This window comes from Candoia aspera, chromosome 1 (genome assembly GCF_035149785.1).
Source record: "Candoia aspera isolate rCanAsp1 chromosome 1, rCanAsp1.hap2, whole genome shotgun sequence".
NCBI classification, from domain to species: Eukaryota; Metazoa; Chordata; class Lepidosauria; order Squamata; family Boidae; genus Candoia; species Candoia aspera.
The window spans coordinates 283298584-283322735 of NC_086153.1; the positions used below are offsets into that span (position 1 = coordinate 283298584).

The 24152-nt window shown below is 39.3% G+C and overlaps 2 protein-coding genes and 1 long non-coding RNA gene across 3 annotated transcripts in view; 1 reads left to right on the plus strand and 2 right to left on the minus strand.

The window, feature by feature from the left end:
• The window catches only part of AVEN (apoptosis and caspase activation inhibitor), a 122511-nt gene extending 108117 nt beyond the window's left edge, over nucleotides 1-14394 (plus strand). Inside the window, exon 6 of the mRNA XM_063289976.1 lies at nucleotides 13996-14394. Coding sequence (XP_063146046.1) covers nucleotides 13996-14114 — 119 coding nt within the window. The 3' untranslated portion in view covers nucleotides 14115-14394. The remainder of the gene's footprint in view (nucleotides 1-13995) is intronic.
• Nucleotides 14395-15182: 788 nt separating this feature from the next.
• RYR3 (ryanodine receptor 3) overlaps nucleotides 15183-24152 on the minus strand; it is a 346984-nt gene continuing 338014 nt past the window's right edge. Inside the window, exons 99-104 of the mRNA XM_063289977.1 lie at nucleotides 22671-22805; nucleotides 21070-21226; nucleotides 19492-19556; nucleotides 19261-19361; nucleotides 17965-18016; nucleotides 15183-15348 (exon numbers count right to left, since the gene is read on the minus strand). Of these exons, the coding sequence (XP_063146047.1) occupies nucleotides 15253-15348; nucleotides 17965-18016; nucleotides 19261-19361; nucleotides 19492-19556; nucleotides 21070-21226; nucleotides 22671-22805 (606 nt within the window). The 3' untranslated portion in view covers nucleotides 15183-15252. The remainder of the gene's footprint in view (nucleotides 15349-17964; nucleotides 18017-19260; nucleotides 19362-19491; nucleotides 19557-21069; nucleotides 21227-22670; nucleotides 22806-24152) is intronic.
• Nucleotides 16403-16856, minus strand: LOC134487878 (uncharacterized). The gene is made up of 2 exons (XR_010066899.1): nucleotides 16552-16856; nucleotides 16403-16506 (listed from the first exon to the last, which is right to left on the minus strand). It is a non-coding gene; the product is annotated as an uncharacterized LOC134487878 (long non-coding RNA).

The following is a 24152-nucleotide window of genomic DNA, read 5'->3' on the forward strand; positions in this document are numbered from 1 at the left end:
GTAGTGTATTCATTGCTGTTGTAGTTGTGGTACTATTGTATAAATTAGATTACATTAATTAGGAAAATAAGAGAAATTGAAAAGTGAGTACATTTAAAGCAGAAGGTTTTGATGCCACCATGATTTAAGTTCCACTATGAGCTGGCTCCCATGTGTACTTAAATTGAACAGTTAAACATACTTCTTCACTGGGCACACATTTTTGAAGTCTTCCATATTTTAAAATCAGTACTGCGAAGAATACAAAATTGTGTTATTGGAAAAACATAGGTTGTAGAGTGGGAATTGCAAGAAACAGTTGTGAGAATAGGAACAAATGAAAAACAGGTATTCTGGCTATGGTAAAAAATGAACAGGTCACACTTTACAGTTGAGACAGTAAAGATCTTACGTGACTCACTGATTTTATACCTTTTATCTAGCCATATTCTGCCAAAAACAATCCAGAATAAATCCTGAGGACTGTAGTAGTTGATAAAAGGTATAAAAATTGCAATGAATGTGTTTATCTTTTAATTGTTAATTTTGTATTTGTATGTTTCATGTAAAACAAGAAGGACATAACAAAGACAAAATTTACAATTTTTGAAAAATATTTACTACTTTTTCTTAAAAAGTGAACTTAAGAGGAATTAAGCTATTTTCTCATTTTACATATTATTTTTAAGTTCGATATTCTAGTTCATTCACACATCCTGAATTCTTTGTAAATCTTTTACTTTCAACATGGGCATGCAAAAACATACATATGTACATACATATGTACATATATTATTCTGAGCTCAATCTGGAATTCTCTTAAGAGTCTGATCTGGCCTGAACCACTTAAATCTGAACTGATGCCCAGATCCAGAATAAGGTTAAGAAAAAGGAAGTTCCATTCTCCCATAACTTTTTGTAGGAAAAATACAGATAGAATCTTGTTTTTCAGTAGAATGCAATAAAAATTACAGGAAAGCTAGATTTTTGTGACAGAGTGAAGCATGCCAAATTTCATAATAACCAGGGAAGGATTTTGGCAATATTTCTCAATCTTGTGTGTGTCTCTGTGTGTGTGTCTTTGAAATTCTGCAATGATATTTCACACTAAAGCAACTATTACTGCTGTAAATCTCATCATGTTCTATCCCCAAACAACAACAACCACACACAAACACTGTGTTGTTGTTTGGCGATAGAATATGATGAGATTTACAGCAGTAATAGTTGCTTTAGTGTGAAATATCATTGCAGAATTTCAGACACGTATGTTGAAGGGGGGGGGGGTTGTGAAAAAAGAAGTGTTTTTAAAATAAGTCCCTTGAATATCCCTTATTGTTGAAGTGACACTACAAGAAATTAACTTACTGGTCTTGTATGTAAAATAAATCTGTCACTTGACCAGTTAGCTAAACAGCTGACAACATCATCCCATGGTGGCTCAAAACAAGAGGCTGGGTAATAATGAGAGGATGGCCAGCAGCAAGGTGGATGGATTCAGTTACGGTGCCGATGAGTGCCCCGCTGGGAGACTTGAAAGACCAGGTTAGGGTTAGATTGTCATGGAGAAGATCTATCTATGTGGTTGCTAGGAGTTGAAAACAACCTGATGGCACATAATCAATCATGTTGCAGAGCATTTGGTAAAATGAAAGCTGTTTCTCAAGCTATAAGATACCTTTTTTCCTCATGGATCGGTGATTAGGGCAACCAATGGTAGCATGATGACAAGGATTATTCTGATTTCAAGGCACAAACTCTAGCTTTCTTTTTTTCTCCCCATTTACAGTTTCATAAGCTTTTATGTACTGTAGCCCGCCATCAGATAAAGCAGTAGAGAATTAAAGTTATCACCTAATGATTTTTTAATTATTGCTATCTTTTGTGTATCTTGCAAGATTTTGCATTAATCCTAGAAATCTTGGGGTTTTAGCATTTTTGCCCCAAATCTTTCATGGTTTCAGGTATTAATAAATGCACATGAAGCTAAAATTAGGTACACTAAATGCATTCTTGCCTACCTATTTAGTGGGTCTGACTCTCGTGCAGTATTTCTCAACCTTAGCAACATTAAGGTGTGTGGACTTCAGTTCCCAGAATTCCTCAGCCAGCATGGCTGGCTGAGGAATTCTGGGAGTTCAAGTTGACATATCTCAATGCTACCAAGTTTGAGAAACACTGGACTTATGGAACAAAGACTTCACAGAAAATGTTTAACATACTTCATAATTTTTCCTGCAAATTTTAGCATTTGTCCAGGCAGAATAATCTCTGTCCAGATCATTCAATCCTCCATCAGTCTAATAACTTGTAAGAGAGAGTTAAGCATAACCAAATAATCTAGTTGTAAACTATTCCATAATTTATTTTCTAGAGCGTTCATTAAGTTGGAGTCACTCTTACAATCTGCCCTGGATGCTGGGAGTATCTGCCAACTGTGCCAGATTATGAGTTGATTCTGATATGCAGATGTCACCAAATCCAGATAATTTAAGATAATTTGCATTTAATTTTTTTTTATCCAGTCCAAACATTTAAGTCATAGTACTGATTGACTGTAACAGTATTTTCGGCAAGAAAGTCTTTGTATTTGGAACATAAGAAATTGATCTGCTTAATGTCAGAGTGAGAGCCAGTTTGGTGTAGTGATTAAGGCACCAGGCTAGAAACCGGGAGACCATGAATTCTAGTCCCGCCTTAGGCATAAAGACAGCTGGGTTACCTTGGGTCGGTCACCTTCTCTCAGCCCTAGGAAGGAGGCAAGGGCAAACCACTTCTGAAAAACCTTGCAGGTTCTTGTCCAGGCAGTCTCCAAGAATCGGACATGATTGAATGGATTTAAAAAGGAATGTCAGACCTGAAATCACACTGTGTTTTTGCTGTGTAGTCAAAAGCAAACCAATTTTGGACTTCATTCTCTGGAAACCTGTCTGGCAGGTGGGCACACTGAATATCTGTCTGGCAGGTGGGCACACTGGTTATTTATGAAAATAATTATGGAATTAGTATCCACTTGATTATTTTCTTGCAAGCTCATATATAGAAGAATCTTAACTTTATCACTCCATGAAAATGAATCACCAAAATATTGTCCTCTGATTCAGTTTACAGTGTGCCAGAGGAAATGTTTCAAGAAGTATCAGGCTGCATTTCTGAAACAGCATGAATAATGAAGCAGCTCTGACAAAACATCAAGACTTGTAATTTTTTAGGGTTTTGTGGCAGATTTTAGAAATTGGATTGTTACCTTTATCTTGCTCAAAGTATTCCAAAATAATATGAATATGAGCTTATAGTTGTGAGTAATTATCTGAAATACTTAGACAACTAGCACACAGTTGAGAGGTCTGAAAATCATTGATTCACATTCAGAAGCATTCACAAATTGAAATCTGCATGTGTGTGTCTATGTGTGTGTGTACAAGACCAACAGAAAACAGTGCAGATAGTTCTCAGAGTTTCAGTGATTTTTATCACCTTTACCTTTTTCCGTGCATCAGAAATCCTCAAGTCTTCATGGTACAAATGTAATGTTCCTGGATTTAGTTGTGTTGCTGTACCATTGAGTTTGCTCAACATCGCACAGTTAGTTAGATGAGAATTATACCATCAAGCTTGTGCCAAGCTTGTGTTTTTTTATAAAACTCTGCGAGTGCAGAAACTGTTGGAATAACACCACAACCTTGCAGATGTAATATTCTAACAAGCAAGGTTTTATAACCTACTGCATATAAGGGTCTAAATTGAAAGTTGAATATCACGTAATTATCAATAGCTGTGTCTGCACTTTCACCAATAGCTGCAGTATGAAATGTTGCCAAGACTATTTCACCCACATTATTTTCTACAACAATGTTGCTAATTTTGAGAAATTCAAAGCTGCATGATTTCTCCAGCTCTCTGATATGCGTACATATTTTCCCTATGTTCATGTTTTATTGTAAACCGTCCAAAGAGCCTCTGCTATTGGGTAATTTAAAATTATAAATAAAAAATAAATAAAATCCTGAAACTATTCATTTCCAAGATCAACAAAACACTGTCAGTAATAGCCTTGAATTTTTCCAGGTTTGAATTCTGCATTCAAGATTAATTTGCATTCTCTCCTTTGGCTGGGTTTTCAAGTAGTATGCCAAACCATCCTTTGTAAAGAAGGATTTTTGTTCCCGAGTCTTTGTATACCCAATATATGACATTAGTTTTGGCAATATGGTGCAAATAGCTTTATGTTCCTCATCATGTGGGAGTATTTCACAAAGTTTCAACATACTGTGGGATATTACTATCCATTTGTATGGATTCAAATTCAGCTATTTAAATTTAAACTATTTAGCTGTATATTTGAACTTGAGACTTGTAGACAGTGACATTTTGGGGATGGGATTTTTACTTTAAAGTGACTTTAAAAAATTTTACTATACTAAGAAAATCTTAATGGCATGGCTTGATCTCAATAAAAGACAGTTGTCCAGTCATTCCCTCTGTGAGGTTGATCCTGCCCTGCATTGTTCAGTTTGATTAGCAGTACTGCAAGCCGATCAGGTTGCTGATAAAGTTCCCAGTTTTATCAATCAATCCTGTGCAGGAAAGGTCCAGATGTCACTGGGGCTATTGGTAGGAAGGATCCAGCCAATGGGAAGGCAGGCACTGGAACAGGAATACTGGAAGACACCTTTGGTGTAATGATTGCCTAAACCCAAATACTCAGTCTCACAAGCTCGGGCTTAAAGATAACTGATTTATTAAAGGAATAGTATGCAAATACAGAGAAAGCTGAGAATGAGCAAAAGCGCGCCAAATACAAACTTAAAAGCCTTGCTTGAGGGCAGGTCCCGCCCCATCGCCCGTCAGGACGCTCTCCCTCCCAGGTGCTGAATGCCGATAGACGCGCCTGGGAACGTAACCTTGAACAGGAGCGCAAACCCAAACATGCATTCCAAGCCCTCAAAACAAGGGAGTGTAACAGAATGGAAAAACCCCGGGTGAAGGGATACGGAACAGAGAATGACATGTGAAACGTTACAATGTTAACCAGACATTAGAATGAGAACATGACATATTGCCCCCCCAAAAGCAATCAGGGAGCCGGTTTGTCAGGATAGGCAGAGTGAAATTGGGCTACGAGACGAGGAGAATGCACGTCTGGAGCAGCAACCCATTCAGGATGAGGGAAATGTTTCCAGCGGACGAGGTATTGTAGAGTAGAGCGCTGGCGTCTGGAATCGAGAATAGATGCCACCTCGAAGTGCTGCTGGTTGTCTATCATGAGGGGAGGTGGAGGAGTGGGTTGCGGATGCCAACGGTCCGATGACAGGCAGGGTTTGAGTAAGCTACAATGGAAAACAGGATGTAAACGTTTAAGGTTGTGAGGTAAATCAAGTTTAAACGTAACTGGGTTGAGCTGAGCAACAATTGGAAAAGGACCGACAAATTTAGGACCAAGTTTTTTAGAGGGTTGTGGGGACTTGATAAATTTAGTTGATAAGTAGACTTTATCCCCGACTGCAAAGGATGGTTCTGGGGAACGCTTGGCATCAGCATGGCGTTTATAGGTAGCTTGGGCATGGTGGAGAGCGAGTAGAATATTAGACCATGAGTCTTTGAGAGAGTCTGCCCAGCCAGCGAGGGTGGCTGGGAGTGGTTGAGGATGAGGAAGTTCAGGAATAGGAACAAATTCACGTCCAAAAACTGTTTTAAAGGGAACTTGACCAGTGGTTTGATGAATGGAATTGTTGTAAGCGACCTCAGCAAATGGGAGTAGATCGACCCAGTTGTCTTGTTGGTAGTTAACAAAAGCTCTGAGGTATTGTTCTAATGTAGAATTAACCGCCTCTGTAGATCCGTCCGTTTCCGGATGCCAAGCAGTAGAAAGTGATTGTTTCGTACCCAAAAGTTTTAAAAATGCCCGCCAAAATTGTGACGTAAATTGTGTGCCTCTGTCACTCACCAAACGGGCGGGGATACCGTGGAGGCGGTACACGTGGATGAGGAAGAGGCGTGCCAGCTGTTGTGCGGTGGGGATAGAAGCGCATGGGATAAAGTGGGCTTGTTTGGAGAAAAAGTCTTTGACGACCCAAATGACAGTTTTCCGTTGACTAGGGGGTAGATCAACGATAAAATCCATGGATATATCTTGCCAAGGGACAGATGGAGTGGCCACGGGTTGGAGGAGACCCTGGGGCTTGCCCGGTTTGCGCTTTATCGCCGCACATACAGGGCACGCAGTGACATATTCCTTTAAGTCTTTGAGTAAAGTGGGCCACCAGAATTGGCGGCGAACGAGGTGCAAAGTTTTCACGTAGCCGAAATGCCCCGCTAGTTTGTCATCGTGGCAGCGCTGGAGTATGGTTTTTCGCATTGCTTCGGGTACATAGAGACGATCGTTGCGCCAGGCAAGATCATCGGTGAAAGTTAACATGTGTCTGTTGGCTTGTAACCAAGTATCTGTTTTAAGGTGGGAGAGCAACTGTTGTTGCAAATCGGAGGGAATTGACAAGGGAGGCGAGCCGCTGGAAGGGTGAGCGGCTGGAGGCGGAGTCGATTGTGCTCGGGTCTGGCTGCGAGTCACCGCTGCCAGACTTAATTGTTTGTCGGTCCAGACGGTGCCTTGGACCGTTGGCCCTGGGCCAGCATCTTGGGGTCTGCGCGAGAATGCATCAGCCAAAAAGTTTTTCTTGCCTGGTATAAATTTAAGAGTGAAGTCAAAGCGGCTGAAGAACTCAGCCCAGCGCAGCTGTTTCGGACTGAGTTTTCGGCTGGTGCTTAGAGCTTCCAGGTTTTTATGGTCAGTCCAGACCTCAAAAGGGTTGGAAGTACCTTCCAATAGGTGTCGCCATGTCTCTAAAGCCGTTTTTACAGCAAAAGCCTCCTTTTCCCAAACGTGCCATCGTCTCTCTGTTTCAGTGAATTTGCGAGAGAGGTAGGCACAGGGTTTTAACTCGCCAGATTGGTCAGATTGTAACAAAATTGCGCCTATGGAAAAATCAGAAGCATCTACTTGTACCACGAAGGGTTTAGAGGGGTTCGGATGCTGTAAAATTGGTTCTGTGGTAAAAAGTTGTTTGAGCGTTTCGAACGCTTGCTGACAGGCTGGAGTCCATTTAAGGAGCGCGCCTGGGTTTTTCGAACGTCGCGTATCCCCCTGTCCTTTGGTTTTTAACAGTTCCGTAAGGGGGAGGGCGATTTCTGCAAAATTTTGGGCGAATGCCCGATAGAAATTAGAGAATCCAAGGAAACTTTGTAATTGTCTCCTGGTACGAGGAGGCTCCCATGCCACAATAGCTTCTACTTTTGCAGGGTCCATTTCAATGCCCTGAGCTGAAATTCGGTAACCTAGGTAATCAATTTGCGACTGATGAAACGCACATTTTGACAGTTTTGCGTACAACTCTGCTTTTTTCAATTTAGCCAATACTTGACGCACCAAGTGGATATGTTCTGACATGGTTTCCGTATAAATCAATACATCATCCAAATATACCAGTACCCCTTTAAATAGGTGGTCATGCAAGACCTCATTGATTAACTGCATAAAAACCCCGGGTGCCCCAGATAAACCAAAAGGTAAGACTTTATATTGGAAAGCCCCAAGAGGACAGTTAAATGCTGTTTTCCACTCATCCCCTTTCCTTATGCGAATGCGAAAATAAGCTTCTCTCAAATCCAGTTTTGAGAAGATTTTGCCTCTGGCTAGATGTGATAACATATCTTTGATCAGGGGCAAAGGATATTTATTTAATATTGAGACCGCATTGAGCCCGCGGAAATCGGTACAGAGTCGTAATGACCCATCCTTTTTTGGCCGAAATAGGACAGGAGCTCCTACCGGGGAATTTGCCGGCTCAATGAAACCCCTAGCCAGGTTTTTGTCAATGAACTCCCTTAGCGTGGTAAGCTCTTTGGGAGACATGGGGTATATTTTTGGGTGAGGCAATTTTACATTTGGTAAAAACTCAATGGCACAGTCCGTTTTTCGGTGGGGTGGCAAGCGATCCGCTTCTTTTTCCCCAAATACTTCAGCAAAATCCTGATACTGATTGGGTAGTCCTTCAAGAGGGTGAAGCGTTTGCACCGTAGTATACGCTACCCCTCCACCCTCCATGTCCTCCAGTAAGTCCTTTTCGGGTACTTTGTAAAATCCATCTGCAAACGTTATAGTTCTATGGAGCCAGTTGATAAAAGGGTTTTGTTGCACAAACCAAGGCATTCCCAGGATTACCAGGGGGCCCCCCACTGGAGCTACCACAAATGGCAGCTTTTCTTGATGGGAGCCCATCTGCAAAGCGACCAGTCCCGTGGAAAGATTGACTGCTTTCCCTCCCGCCATAGTTCCATCCAATTGGGTGAAAATCATGGGTCTTGCCAAAGGGAACGTGGGCAGTTCGAGAGCTGCTACCACGTCAGGGTGCATTAGGGAACGGGAGCAACCCGAGTCTAGCATGGCCCACACTTCCACAGTTTTGGTTTTTGAGCTCAGTTTAACTTTAACAGTCAGTGTGGGGAAGTTTCCACTCACCGAATCATGGTTACGCCCGGTTTCTTCCACCTGCCCTAGGGCGCCCTTCAGGGCAGGTGGTAGGCTTTTCCCGCCGGCTGCTCGAATTGCAACTCTTCCTCCTCTTCTCCGAAGGGTAGGTCGGGGGGGTCCAGTTCTGCGAGGGCCGCCTTCAGTTTTCGCGGTGGAGCAGGAGCAGGCGTCTTTACCGTGGGTTTCGTCTGTCGTTCCTCAGGACGGCGTCTCGGGCACGACGTGGCTCGATGCCCGTCTTTCCCACATCTGAGGCACTGACCCTTGGAGAACCGTTGCTCCCTCTCCTCTTCCCAGGTTTTCGGTTTGGGGCGGCTGGCAAGTCCAGATGTGCGCGCTCCTCTAGCAAGACGTGTTTGTCTAAGCTCTTTGGTATGGGCGTAGGTTCGTAGGGCATTTTCTGCGCTTCCCGCCAACTGAATCCACCCATATAGCGTTTTGGGATCGTCTCTGCCTAGCGCCCATCGAAGGATTTCGGGTTCTAGCCCCTGCTTGAACAATTCGATGATTGTTGGCTCAGACCAGTCTTCCACTTTTCCTGCTAAAGCTTTAAACTCCAACGCATATTTAGCAACTGAGAGGGACCCTTGGTAGAGTTTGCGCAGGTCATTTTTGGCCGTTTCTTGAGCTAGGGGGTCTTCGAAATGCTCCTTGAGTGCCCACAAAAATTCATCGAAGTCCTCTAACTCAGTTGCCTCAGCTTGGCATAGTTGCACATACCAATCCGCTGCCCTTCCTCTCAGCTTGTTGGCAATGAAATTGACCTTGCCATGTTCAGACTGAAAGTTCCGACCCCAATCTTCTATATAATGCTTGGCATTCGTAATAAAGAAGGAGAGCGTTGCGGGATCCCCATCAAACTTCACTCCAAATGGTGGGAAGGTTCTTACCGGCTCAGCTGGCTGTGGCGGTGCCGCGAATGACAGCGTACGCCGAGCCCCCACAGGTGGTCGATCCCTAGGAGGTCTTGCCTCTCGCTCTCCCCTTTGATGGGCTGATCGAGTCTTACTTCTCCCCCGGGTCGACAGGGTGCTGTGCCTGGGGTACTGTGACGGCTCTTCCTCCCAATCCTCCGGGGTGGGCTCTGCCACTCTGGGCTGATCCTCTCTGGGTAGATCCTTGAGGATCGTCACTATTAAATCCATTTTATCTTCCAATGCCCTCATACGGGCCGGAGTGACCGGCTCCTCCGGGGGTTGGTTGGTTATCACCACCTTCGGTGACAAGGGGACTTCGTGCTCCCAGGCCAATTGGGGAGACCCCCTCCCCGTGGTTCTTTCCATAACAGATCTCTGTTCACTCCTGAGACTCTCCTGTATGGATGTCAGCAGCTCGTCCAATTGGGTATCTCGCAACTCCCGACGTGCTGCTCTTTGCGCTCTCGAGGTTAGCGCTGGCCGGCTTTTGGCCACCTCCCGCTCCTCTTCGCCTCCCTCACTTACGCGAAGTTGAGGTTCGGTCATCGCTGGCGTTCCCTCTTATCCAAGGATTGGATGGGGCCAGCGGAAAATGGAAAAAATGATTCTCAGCTTTATGTAATGATTGCCTAAACCCAAATACTCAGTCTCACAAGCTCGGGCTTAAAGATAACTGATTTATTAAAGGAATAGTATGCAAATACAGAGAAAGCTGAGAATGAGCAAAAGCGCGCCAAATACAAACTTAAAAGCCTTGCTTGAGGGCAGGTCCCGCCCCATCGCCCGTCAGGACGCTCTCCCTCCCAGGTGCTGAATGCCGATAGACGCGCCTGGGAACGTAACCTTGAACAGGAGCGCAAACCCAAACATGCATTCCAAGCCCTCAAAACAAGGGAGTGTAACAGAATGGAAAAACCCCGGGTGAAGGGATACGGAACAGAGAATGACATGTGAAACGTTACAATGTTAACCAGACATTAGAATGAGAACATGACATTTGGTTACAGGAAAGAGTAACCGCGGCCCAGAGTCCCCCTGTAGGGGTGAGATGGGTGGTGAATAAATTTGTAAAATAAATAAATAAATAAAATGAAGAGTGGAGTTCCCAAGCTTGTCCTGTGCAAGTGAAGCTTCCACATACTAGAACTTGGAAAATAACAACATTGTTTGGTTTCCAGGTTGCATTTTTGTATTTTCTTAAATACAAAATTCTTTCTGATTTGAGAACTAAGATGAAATTACTAAATTTTATTAGTTTTTTTTCTTGTGTATACTAGATTTTTAGCCAGTGTGCTACACTCACAATTTGTGTGTGTGTGCCCAGCTTACATTGCTCTGGGGTACTCGAAGGCAGAGTTAAAGACAGACTTCTCTCCCATCTTTGTTTCCCAGCAGCTGCTATTTGGAGGCATGCTGTCCCCACTCTGGAGGTAATCAATTCTCAGGACCAATAGCCCTTGCTAGACCTGTCCTCCATGTATTTATGTAGTGAGCTTCATTGAATGACTCGTCATCCTAAGAAAGGGAAGAAATTTTCTCCCTAATCTCTTTCTTCATGCCATTACTTTTATATACCTCAATTTATATACCGTTTTTTCTACGCTAAAAATTTGCAAATGTTCTAGCCTTTTCTTGTAAAGAAATTATTGAAGCCACTGATAATTTGGATTACAGGTAGTCCTCGCTTACCTACAGTATTTGGGACCGGGAACTCCATCACTAAGCAGGCGCACCGTCACATGACCGCACTGATTTACAACGGCAATTCCGGCAGTCCCAGTTGCTGCCGTTAGGCAAATCCCACACAATTGCAGCATCCCACAGTCACATGACCACCATTTGAGAACTCCTGCTAGCTTCCCCACTGACTTTGCTTGTCGGAAGCCGGCAGTGAGGGTCACAAATGGTGATCGCAGGATGCTGCAACAATGTCATTGTGAGCTGGTTGCCGAGCACCCAAATTTATTTATTTATTTTTCGAATTTCTATCACCATCCATCTCCCCCCAAAAGGTGGACTCTGGGTGGTTTACAATAAAATCAGCAATTAAAACCATAAAAAATAGAAATTACAATATAAACAACTGATAAATAAGAATAAAATAGATACATGATACAAAATCCAAGGAGTGAAGATCTCATTCACTGGGGAGGGATCTTCGGTGCCAGCCACTCCCAGGAAGAACTATTGCCCCTCCCACCCCAGGCAAAGCGGCGGAACCAGGTCTTCGCATTCTTCCAGAATGCCGGGAGCCAAGGGGCCTGCCTCACCTCTGTGGGCAGAATGTTCCAGAGGGTGGGTACCACTGCAGAGAAGGCCCGCCTCCTGGACCCAAATCATGATCACATGACCGTGGGGATGCCACAATGGCCACAGCATGAATCAGTCATACAGTAAGTACCCCTCGTTCAGTGCTGTTGTAACTTCAGTCGCCAAACAAGTAGATGTTAAACGAGGACTACCTGTACTTTCTTCTGCACTGCTTTGCCCATGCTTCACATTTGCTGTGAATCTTTAACATAACCATGGAAAGATCCACAATAGATTTTGAAGCTTAACCTCAGAACTTAGTGATAATAGACCGTTTACTTCAGATGTGAGTGACGAACCACTTCTCTCAGTACAAAAATTCTGCCATTCTTTAACAGTCTTATTGTGTTGAAAAGCAATAGGGATGGAAGGGTATAGTCAATCTAAACAGAATGAATCAGTTTGTAAGCTATTGCAGGTTCTGAATGTGTCTAAAAGGTAGGCATGGTATGCTTTCAGGGCAAGGCTTATCTATTGTTCGAATTCATCCAGCTCATAGGAAACTATTCTGATTCAAATGTTAGGAGGCCTGTTTCCAGTAAATGTTTGTACAGTTTGGTATATCATAAACAAATGAATCTTCACAGAAATCATTAAAGCGGTAGTAGCTTCCTATGGAAACAGCATGATCACATATACCTTTGGATTATCTTTTCATTTGCTCAACTGGGGTAATTTCGACATTCAGATGACCCTTTATTGCCTATCTCAATACAGCATCCTTGTGATCTTAGATAGGAGTAAAACTACTCTTCTCCAGCAGAGTGCCACGTGAGCAGTCCAGCAGAAGGTCCTGTGGCCCATCTCTCTCCAGCGGTGAATGGGTCACTTTAAAAAGGGCCACTGGACAGCTATCTGCAGATGCAATAAAAGCATAAAAATAACATTTTGCCACCCTTATTGCCACATATGGGCTCTTATATGTGCTCAGTTGGATTTAATCTTTGTTTTCTTCCAGTGGCACTCTAAGCATCTCTTCTGTTGTTTCATCTTCTGAACACCAAAGAAAACCAAGAAATCCCCTGGGATCAGCAAATAGAACTGCCACCCCGCCTCCATTCCAAACACAGGTTTCCCTCTCAGGGAAGACAGATTATGCCAAAAACCCTAGTTGGCCTCCCTTTGAACTTCTTAGATCTACACTCATTCAGTGTGCTCTCTTGGAAAATAGCTTGTCTTATGGCCTCACCTAAGGAGTCTAAGAATGGGGCTCTTATTCCAGAAAAAGCCATATACTTTTAATGTTGATTCAGTAGCTCTGAGGTCTGATCCTAACTTTATTCCAAAAGTTAATTCACTGTTTCATCTACATCAGGAAGTGTAAAGAATGTGGGAAAATTCTATTTCAAGAGGTCCAAATGTTGCAAGGGTTACAAGAAAATCAGCTGAACTGTCTCTCCAGGAAATGAATGGGGAAAAACAAAGTCAAGGGAATGGAACACTGAGGAGCCGATCAGGAGAGTTTGTTTAGCCTCCTTGGTGGACTTTTAGAAGAAAGGAGAGGGTAGTTCATTTTGCTTTTGCTTTTGCTTTTGGCTTTGGTGGTACCCATCTTCAGTAGTTCTTCATCTTTTTCTCTCTCTCTCTCTCTCTCTCTCTCCCTCTCCCTCTCCCTCTCCCTCTCTCTCTCTCTCTCCCTCTCTCTCTCTCTCTCTGATGTAAAGGAAACCTCAGTACAGTTTGATCACGATTATAACTAAGCCCCATCACCATTAGTGCAAAATATAGATTCTTTAATAAATGTTTTACATGTTTCTCCAAATATGTGCTTGGGCAGGGTGGAGATTTTTGGGGGCTGGGTAACCTTGGGCCAGTCACACTCTCTCAGCCCAACTCACCTCTCAGGGTTGCTGTTGTGGGGAAAATAGGAGGAAGGAGTACTAGTATTAGGTATGTTTGCCGCCTTGAGTTAGTTATAAAAATAATAAATAAATAATACCAAATCTTGGCCTTTCTGGTTTATCAATGAGCTATAGATTCTTGATCATCTGAGAGGCAATTCTTGTATGTAGTAGATTCTCTACATGTAAAATGTATGAATGAATAGTTAGACCACCTGTGACCTCTTCATAGGGCCAGTAGTTTCCGCAGTTTGTTATTAATTGGGTGAGGCTTGCTTTTCTTACTGTAAATTTTATTTTGCAGAGATTGGATTGGATAGTGGCACTTTTTCATAGTTAGCTCTCGGGATGTTTATCATTTTCCTTGCCTTTTCTTTCCAGAACAGCTATTATTTAATTTATCTTTCTTTTCTTTTGTCAGATCATTTAGGACCAGACAGAACTGAAGAAATTTGCTCAACATCTCAACCACAGGAAGTTACATCAAAAAATATTACTGAAGAGGAACTTGAGGACTGGTTAGATAGCATGATCTCCTAAAGCCTACATTTTGTTTATCATACAAGTATGTGAAAAATAGGTCAAGATGACAATTCCTAGTTGTAAAATGTGTTTACAAATATTTAATCAGGTGACTGTCTAATCTTGAAGCTTAATAATGCAACTTGTGTCTTTGCAGTCCTCTGGATTTCATTAACTAAATAAATCCATCAATATCAATTTGAAGTTTTTGTAGCACATGTAAAAAATAAATAAAAGGAGACCTAAGTTGCAAAAGTATAAAAGGCCCTTTAGATTCTATGAGATAAACAAAATAAATTATACTTGCAGGTACAATTGTAGATTATGTTGTGGTGTGATGTCAATAACACAATGAAATATGACATTCAGTTTTCTTTATTGCAGTGGGTATTTTTATTTGAAGAAAAATGCATTAACATTGCAACTAATCACTAGTTTAGTTCTGCACAGTTGTGAGACAGTTTTTTTAACCAGCTGCATGTAGTAAGCAGTTTTGTAACAAGTATATGACCAAATTTCAAGTATGTCATACAGTAAGACCAGAAAGCAACACAGTCAAATAACAAAAATGTTAATCTAAAAGACTAACATTTAAAAAAAAAGTATTTTGCATAGCTAAATCTGGAAAGAGTTAAGGCACTTAGTTAGATTTTAGAGACAGTAAAGTATTTGAAAATTTTAAGCACTGAATAGTTAAAAACTTTCTATCTGTATTGTTACACTAAGAAATGGCACAGGGAAAAACAAGCCTGACTGAAACATTAAGTTCACCATATGAGTCCATGATTAAGTCATTGTCACCTGACATTCAAAGTCTTCAATTGCAAAACTATGATATAGCCCTTTCAACTACATTATTTCCTATATCCTAAAGGACTGATTAAAAACAAGTAACGATTCCTGAATTAAAGTACTGAACTGAAACATTTAAACTTTTTGCTCTGCCCCACTTAAAACCAACCAAACAAACTTAATTCCAGATGATTTAGACCCTGTTTCTGCCACATATGAAAAGCTAATCTAGATCAATTCAAAACTGAACAAACTAGTTTATTTACTTAGAGGTCAGACATAAGCAGTATGTATATTATGCCACTAATTTGTAAGAATTTTATTTTTGTTTACATTGAATGTAGTAACTTCTTTGTTGGTATTTTTATCCAAGCTGATCTTCATACTGTTTACGGAAGCAGTCTCCAGCTGGGAAGAAATCCCAGCATCTTTCTTGGTACATTTTCCATACATATGACTCCTAAAAATATAAGACACCTATTTTTCAAAAGATTTATTACAGAAAAGAAATACTTTTATACAATAAGGCATATTTTTCCCTCAGATTAAGCAATTGACATCTTCCCTATTAGAAACATCGTGGGAATATGTACCTGAAAATAACAAGGCAGTCTTCCTGTTGTGAACCTGTCTGGTCAATTAATAGTTCAGTTATTAATCTAAGAGGATATATTGTGTTATGTAAGATGTTACAACATTACTATTATTTGCTGAAAAAGCGTTAAAGTGATAACTTCAGATAAATACATTTCATATCTAGATACAGGCTGGCAGCCAACTTGCTTTAGTATGAGATGACAGAACATTTTCTTTACAAAATAATAAACCTATAATAACAATTCATAAACAGTTGTTAGAATATGCTAAATTAAACGTTCAGGAGAAGGCATAGAATAAAGAACTGCAGTACATGAATGTCAATGGAAGACCATTTAAATATCTACATGTCATATGTTTATAGATTAAAAATTACGATTTATTTGCTTCCGGAGAAAGAAATGGCAGACTGAAGATGAAGCTCCATGAAAAGCAGAGCGGACAACTGCAGTGAAGAATGAAGAGCTGGTGAGTAGACACCAGCTCTTTCTTTGTCCTCTCCGGACAAAGAAAGGACGGGAGACTGCCCACATGCACTCCAAACAGTTGCTCCTCACAAGGAGACTGCAAGATAGTGGTCCCTATAATCATCTTGCTCACAACTGCGGTCGGCACCTTTTAAAGGACACTAAGTTTGCAAACTTCCTTTTCTAATTGCATTGGGAAATTGTTTATTAACTACTTTTAAGCTGTTAGAGACCTTTGAATCAACAAGTCTGAAAACTCCAGATGAGTTTGCCTTCAATCCTGATGAAAGAAAATTTTAATCATAAGCTTAAGAATTTTAAAAATTTGAAAGAAACAGCAAAATGCTAAATAAGACTTTGATCTTAGAAAGATATAAATGGATTAAGGGTCCAGATAAGTTTGGAATAAGATTTTGAAATGAATTATAAAGAATCCTTCCCGTGGTAAACATATTTGTTTGGACTTTTGCAAGGCAGAATAAAGATATGTAATTTTAAAAATTGGATGCTAGAGGGAACTAAAGATTTTAGCTAAAGAAGAAAAATATTCAAGCCTGATTAACAGCTAATTAACTGGGACTTATAAAATGATGCAAAACATAACATTGAAAATACTGAAGGACACTTTTGAAAAATGGAATCAGAAGTTAGTATCAACAGTGTCAACAGTGATGTTTGCTTCTATGGCTAGACTGTGTCCAAAAGATGTTATGGAAGAAATGGCAGATGAGAAACAAGTTTTATTTGACAGGACAGAGATGGCATCGAAAGTGGATCTACAAATGACAGGCTATGAGAATGACATGGAAAAGGATGTCTCACTGGACATACAAAAGAAACCAGTTGATCTTTTAAAAATCAAAAGAGAAATACAAATAATAAACCAAGAGAGTGACCTGGATAACTTTTTCATATTCGATGTACAAAAGAGGTTAACAAGCTTTGAAGAATCTTGTGAGAAGTGACAAAGAAGAAATGAAAAGAAATCAAATTCTATGACATTATTTGAATGGACTAAAGATTAAGACTGTTAGAAGTAAAAGAAACGAATATAAAGTTGGTTTATTTGATCAAGTTTAAAATACGTTGTTATTTTTGGTAACCCTTAATGGACTTTCTGCTGACTGAAAATAGGATTATTTACGGATTTATCTATAAGAGATGGGATATGGGAAGAGATCATTGGTTGTAAACTAAGAGGGGGTGAAGAGTTACAAAGATCGTTTATACTTGTGATGAAGGTTGGAAGTTGCTTCTTTATATATTTATTTTCTCTTTCTTTACTGTACTTCCTTTTCTTTTTTCTATTTTCTACATTTTTTCTCCTCTGCATCTTTCACTCTTCCTTTCTATTTTTTCTTTCTTTTAGTTTGTATTAGATTTTACTGTTGTAATTAAAATCCTTAATAAAATTATATATAAAAATTACAATTAATTTGATGTTATTTTATGTATATTGCACACCTGTCTATCTTTTCAGAAAGAAATTGATGGATGCACCTAATTTCTGGAGTTGTGCTTAAAATGCTACATTTATTTAGGCAATATGCTCTTGTACCATAGAGGATCCTTTTTTTTTTTTTTTTTGAGATAAGATTTTGCACACTAGTTTTGTTGTGTAAGATTCATTTTTTTCTGTATATGCTCATCTTCTTTCCAATTATATTCCAATGGTTTGGGAATTAATAGGATGACAACAGAAATGAATATGTCATTATTTTATGATAACAGAAGGCTGGAAAGACACCTATTATTTATCAGTCCTAAAGTTATCTGTCCTTCTATATTTGAACATTTATCACTGATGGTCCCAAATGGACTGCATATACTAGTCTATGTATTTTTTTTCTTACTAAGTCAACTGATTTTAATATTAATCATTTAACTGTATAATGTGACATCAGTATATATGTAAGAGAATGTTGATTAAAATATAAAGTATGTTTTCTGAAATATTTTCTTTCTTTCATTTACATATTTAAAAAAATCAGAATAATCAGTCAATGCTTTACCTGTCCAGTGTGCTCAGTTTCATCCTTATTAATGAGATACATCAAAAAGAACCTGAAAAAAGAATATGAAACTACACATAACCTTTGTTGTAGTATCCTGTTTCTGTTTCTTAAGAAAACAGAAATTATTTAAGTAAAAAAATGTGAAACAATAGCTTTAAAAAAGACATGCTTTATGATTTATTTCATAGAGCTTTAGAGGTTGTTTGTTTGTTTGTTTATCAAATTTGTCACGGCCCATCTCCTCCGAACAGAATGTTGAATGCTGATATTAAAGTAGTGAAATATTTTACATTTGTAAAATTGCTTGGTGTATGTAAACATTGTAAAAGTCTGTGCTTGTGAGTTCCCAATCCAAAAAAGTAGACATCCTCAACAAGAAAGCATTTAGAAGGAGAAAAATAAACCAACAAAAATGCTAGTGAAAAAAACTAATGTGAAGCTGGTGATGCTAGTATCTGTTCAGTTATTCACAATATTTTATTTTGGTTGTGACTGATTGTTTTTTCTTTCACAAACAATTTAAAAAATTAGTACCTTGTATGTTACATTTGCATTTCAAGGAAGAAGTATGACAGGAAGAACCCTATGCCAAACAGTTCTGAAGCAAAATTTGCCTTGGAGAAATATTAAGTTTCCTACCGCTGAAGCCTCTGATGGCTCATACTGTTATCTTTCCAAAGATAATGTTTCTCCTCTTCAATCAAGCTGATGAGTGCCACTGTATATGTAGAACAATATTTCTCAAACTTGGCAACTTCAACTACACACATTTTGAGTTGAAGTCCACACATCTTAAAGATGCCAAGTTTGAGAAACACTGGTCTAGAGATTGACAGAGCACTCCTGTTCAGGAATCCTTCCATATCCAGAGCTTGCCAGCTTGCTCTGAGCAGGTATGAGGTGGGAGCAGTGTGTTTGGCTTCTTGGTTTGTTTGTTTTCCTTCACTGACCCTGACCCTGACTCTGGCTATAGTTTTAGGATCTAGTGCTTGTTCCCCTCTGATAAGCTCTATTTTGTACCCCCTCTGGCAGGACCCTGGCAGTGGAATTGTGAGAAAGGTACAGCTTTAGCTGCCATATGGGATCACTAGCAGCATTCATAACCGCCACTGACTGACCCCTGAGTCTGGGGGTACAGGAATGTAACAACACTGATTTTGGAGTTAGACTCATGGAACTCCCGGGTAGACATTGCTAGCATTGTGCTATGAACCTGGACTAACCCAATAACACTGCTAAGAATCATTTCTAAAGAAATGTGCTTTAATAAAAACAGAACATGCATTTACTTACAAGTAATTGGCCAAATTGTGCTCTTGTAAGGTATGCATTTCAAACCCATGTGGAGTCGTATCAAAATAATCATTACCAATTCCACAAATAAAGCATTTGGTCTAGAAATCAAATAAAAATATTAGCAAAATAATTCATACATTATGAATTAATCTAGTCTTACTGACAATTTGTTAGTGTTCTTTTCTCTTTTATTGAAAATAAAACAACTCAATACAATCTTGTTCTTACCTCCATATCTTCTTTGACCTGCTCTTGCTGATCTCTCAATTCACCAAAGGCATCAATAATAAGACCTATTATTTGAAAGAAAAAGACACATAAATACCTGTTAAACATCTTAATTCTGGTGAATACTTGCATTACTTATACCCTTCACTATTGTTCAGAATACATTTATTTTCTTGCTCCTCAGATAACATATTTCTTGAAGGAGTTTGAAGGAAGAAAGGCTCTCAATGTGGGTATAAAATACTGAGTTCACTGAAATGGAAATCTTGATACACTAAGCTAGTTTAGGCTACATGCAGATATTGATGCAGATGATACAGACTCGGGAGTGTCCCAGCAAGGGTAGCCTTCAAAGAATATTACTGATAAATAAGTTGTAAGGGAAACACCTAAGGGAGAAAGATTCATATAAAAGCAGTAACTTTTGGTGATTGCATACATGACTGTAATATCCTCTCACAGTGGTGAACTGAAAGCGATGAAGAGGAATGAACTTTTTAATGTTTCACTAAACCAAACTCTTCAGCTCATCAAACCCTTTATGACATTTCAGATTGTTCATCAACCCCCAAACTTTTATTATATGAAAATAATTTAATACTACTTTAACTAATGGTACTATGAATAACAACAATAGATAGTCCCATCTATCTTTGGGGGTTGATATTAGCCACGTTGGGGAACACTGCACTAAACTGTCACCACGACAGGTAGCACCATCTTGCAGACCTTGTATGGTCAAACTTGGTTAGTACTTGGATGGAAATGACTATAAAAATCTTAGGGCTATAGGATAAATTGTGAAGTCAAACATTATCAAAGAAGGCTATAGTGAACCTTTTCTGAATTGTTGGCAAGAAAACATCATGGATGTTACCTATATAGTCACTGGAAATCAAATTCAATTTATGGAAGATGTCCCTTATTATCTACAGTAAAAAGCCATCCTGTTTGGCATTCATCATCTACAAGTTTCAGCCATTTTTTCTCTGGCCAGCAGCATGATGCATTCATGAAAATGAATCTCTCAAAACAAATATTGCACTGATCACTTAAATGAAGAAAGCAGATTAAAGCAAATCATGCATTAAAATCATAATGGAAGAGTGAAGATAAATCTCTCTATACTGAAGTAATGCCCTCTTGGAATATTGTATACAGTTGTGCTATCAAAAGGGATATTATACTGCTGGAACAGGCACAGAAAAATGTAAAATTAATAGCAGGAGCTTGAGCAACAGTCCCCCTCCCTCCTCCAAAAAAGGGAGGATAGCTTAGAAGGCAAAGGATGGCAATAGAGGTATATAAATCAATTTTTAGCATGGCAATGTGTGTAAGGAAAACTATTCATCCCCTCCTCCTATATTAGAATTCAAGTTTATCAATGAAGCCTAAATGCAGAGAGATTAAAGTCTGATAAAAGGAAGTGCTTTACACAGTGCATAGTTAAACTCTGAAAAATTGCTGCTGAGAGATGTTGTGATAAGGTGTATGCATTTTTAAAAGGGAGATAAATATATATGGCTTGCAGTACAAAGCATGAATAAACTCCAGAAATCTTAACAATTAATAACAAACCTTGAATGATGGCCAATAGGATAACGATGACAAAGAAAAAAAATGTGATATCAAAAACAATTCGATATATTTCATAAGGGTCTCCTGCAGGGTCTTCAATTTCATCTCCAATGCCTCCACCTGCTCGTACCCCAACATACATATGGAACAGGTAACACTAAAAAGAAGAATGTACTACATTTTATGAAAAATAATCAAACTACCTTGAATTAGAAGACATTTTAAGGCCATTACTTTTATATCATATTTTAGGAGATTTAAAATATGTTGCAGAAATGCTAAGACTAAAATTCACTACCATTACATTATACTGCATGAATTTATTTCAACACAGCTTGCACATGAAAAATCCCAGTAGTTATGCTAAATTTTGAAATACTATTGGGGTTACTGCAGCAGAGAATATTGTTTTGTCTGTCTCCTACAGTAATCCAACTACAAATTTTTAATCGGATCTAATTCTAGCTTCTTTCAACTTGCTTGCTTCTTTCAACAGAATTGCTTCCATGCTACCTGATATTTTAATACCCTGCTTTTAATTGAGAAAGTATATTGTATTTATTTTTGTTCTTGAGTAATATTATTCTTAACATTCTTAATTTTCTTCTGGAAAAATAGACAACTAAAATAGAATTTAAAAGTCAAAACTTAAGTCTTCTTATGTATTGCAAAGCAATTTTGGTTTTCTTATATATTTCTGGCCCTGAGACATCAGTTACCAACTCAGTATTGGGGGACACTCCTGTGCATGCATGCCCACACAAACTTTTGTGTGTGTGACGAAGACATATGTGCAGATCCCTGTCCTCTACACCATCACCATACTCTGCTTTTCTCATCCCATGCATAACTTCTCACCCTGTCCTACTCACATACCTATATATACAGTACATTTAATATGCATAGCTGAAAAAGTATATTTTGTAAGATAATTGAGAAGTTTATTGAAAGAAAGAATGAAATGAAACCTAAAAATTAAAACCACTGTTGAACTATGCACCCCACTCAAAGCAGGCTGACTCCAAGGTATATTATATTTGGATCTTTCACCCAGAGAGGGGAAGAGCCACTGAAGCCATGGTTGCAAATACTCTTCAAACTGCTTTGACCAAGCCTAACCTAAGTAATTTACATAAATAGGTCAAAAATAACAAATACAAAACAAAACAAGGAAGTATGGAATGAACCTTGCTTGGTTGCCACTGGGCTGTTCCAAGGAAAGGTCCTATCCCAAAGGGATGTCTCCAGGAGCCATAGTACATGCTAAGGGGCACAGTAAAAATCAGGAACAAACTGGTCTTCAGAGAATGGGCTCCAAGAGAGCATTAGGTTGAAATAAAAATGTTACTTGTATAATGTAGTGTTACAGCTGTCATCAGTTAATGAATATATTAGACTTTCAATCTGATTCATTGAAATATTGTAGCACCAAGGGTTATAACTATGATTTCACTACGCATGCTACATCCTAATAGCAGTGAGATTGTCCCTGATGTGGTTTGTTGAATTTGTACATTTGATAGCTCGTAAGTAACAGGACTTTCCTGTTGTTTTCCTGATAGTGCTAATCGTAACATTCACGTAGTTGTTCTAGAACTTACAGTCATCATATCATCACACTTCATGTCTGGCTCATCCTCATCTTCACTCTTGTTATAAAATTTCCGGAAGAAATTGAATGCCACAACCGTGTAAAGATATACCACCACAGCCAAGAGTCCAACAGTTAACACGAGCTACGTATATGCAATACAGAATAAATGGTGAATGGATGTGTAGAGAAGAAACAACAATTAAGAACTGAAATCTTGCACACAATATAAATTTCCTGATTTCCTCTATGAGGCTGGAGTAATTTGAACATTATGTCATTCAAAATATATTAAGAAAACCAAGATTTGAGTTTACACTGCATTGGGCTGCTTAAACCAATCTATGTACTTTAAGTTTTTCCAACTGCTTCTTAATTGTCTTTCAAATATTCATATAGAATAGACCACCATTCCATTGTGTTTCTCCACAGAACGGCCATATTTAGGCTTTCATAAATATCCCACTGCTTGCCTGAAAGGGGCTAACCAGTTGCAGCTACACCATTGATTCAAATTATCACAAGCTGTTCATAAACCTCTCTACTTATGTGTCCCAGAGCTGAGGAACAGATGCTTCCAGAATTCTAGCCACAGACATATAAAAGACATGTAAAACATTGCAAAATATTCTTCATTAAATAAACTGGAAAAAATCCATTGAGCTGATTGCTCATCAGTGACATGTTACTCCTGCTAAGTCACAGCTAGCATTGAAGTATTCATTTGCAAAGCATTTGAAAAAGTTGATTTATAATGCCCAGGAGCATGAACAAAGCACCTGTCTTTGAATCATTAAAGCAGCTGCATCTAGCAATGGTTCTACGTCTGCTTCCGAAGTTGCTCCAAGCTGTTGCCCCAGGATTATACAGCAACTCTTTTGAATGTTCTGTACAAATAATCTAAATGAATGAGTTTGCCAGTATTTAATTCTGAAATTTATTTGTAATTCTTTAGCGCACACAGCATATTTTAGTGCTTATACTAAATAGAACAGACAGCTATGCTTGTTGTATAATGTCAGGAATACCTATTACTGTGCCAACCCAGAAACCTAGTTTAGGGAGAGAAGAAGGGTCTGCATAGCTCTCCTGTGGAAAAGAATGACTGTCATGTAGAGCTTTGGCTGATCAGATTTAATAATCCATCAATGTAGTGATGCATGGAACAATTGGCCCCTCTCCTCAACCTTCGTGTGCTGAGCAGTATAGTCATAAGAGAAGCTGCAGCCATGCTTAACTGAACACATTTATAAGCTTTGTCAAACAGGGATCTTTGAGATTTTAAGAAGGAACACACAAATTTAGGGTAACTACCCTGGCCTTTGCCTCAGTGGTCACATTACGGAGAGGCAATGCCTTCTAGGTAGAAAAGGCAAATAGATTTGAATAGAAAAGGCAAATAAGACTAGGTAGATTCTGAACTGAGTTAAAGCTGATTCCGTGAATAATGCAAAATGATATACAATGGAATTAGATACTGCAAAAACACACG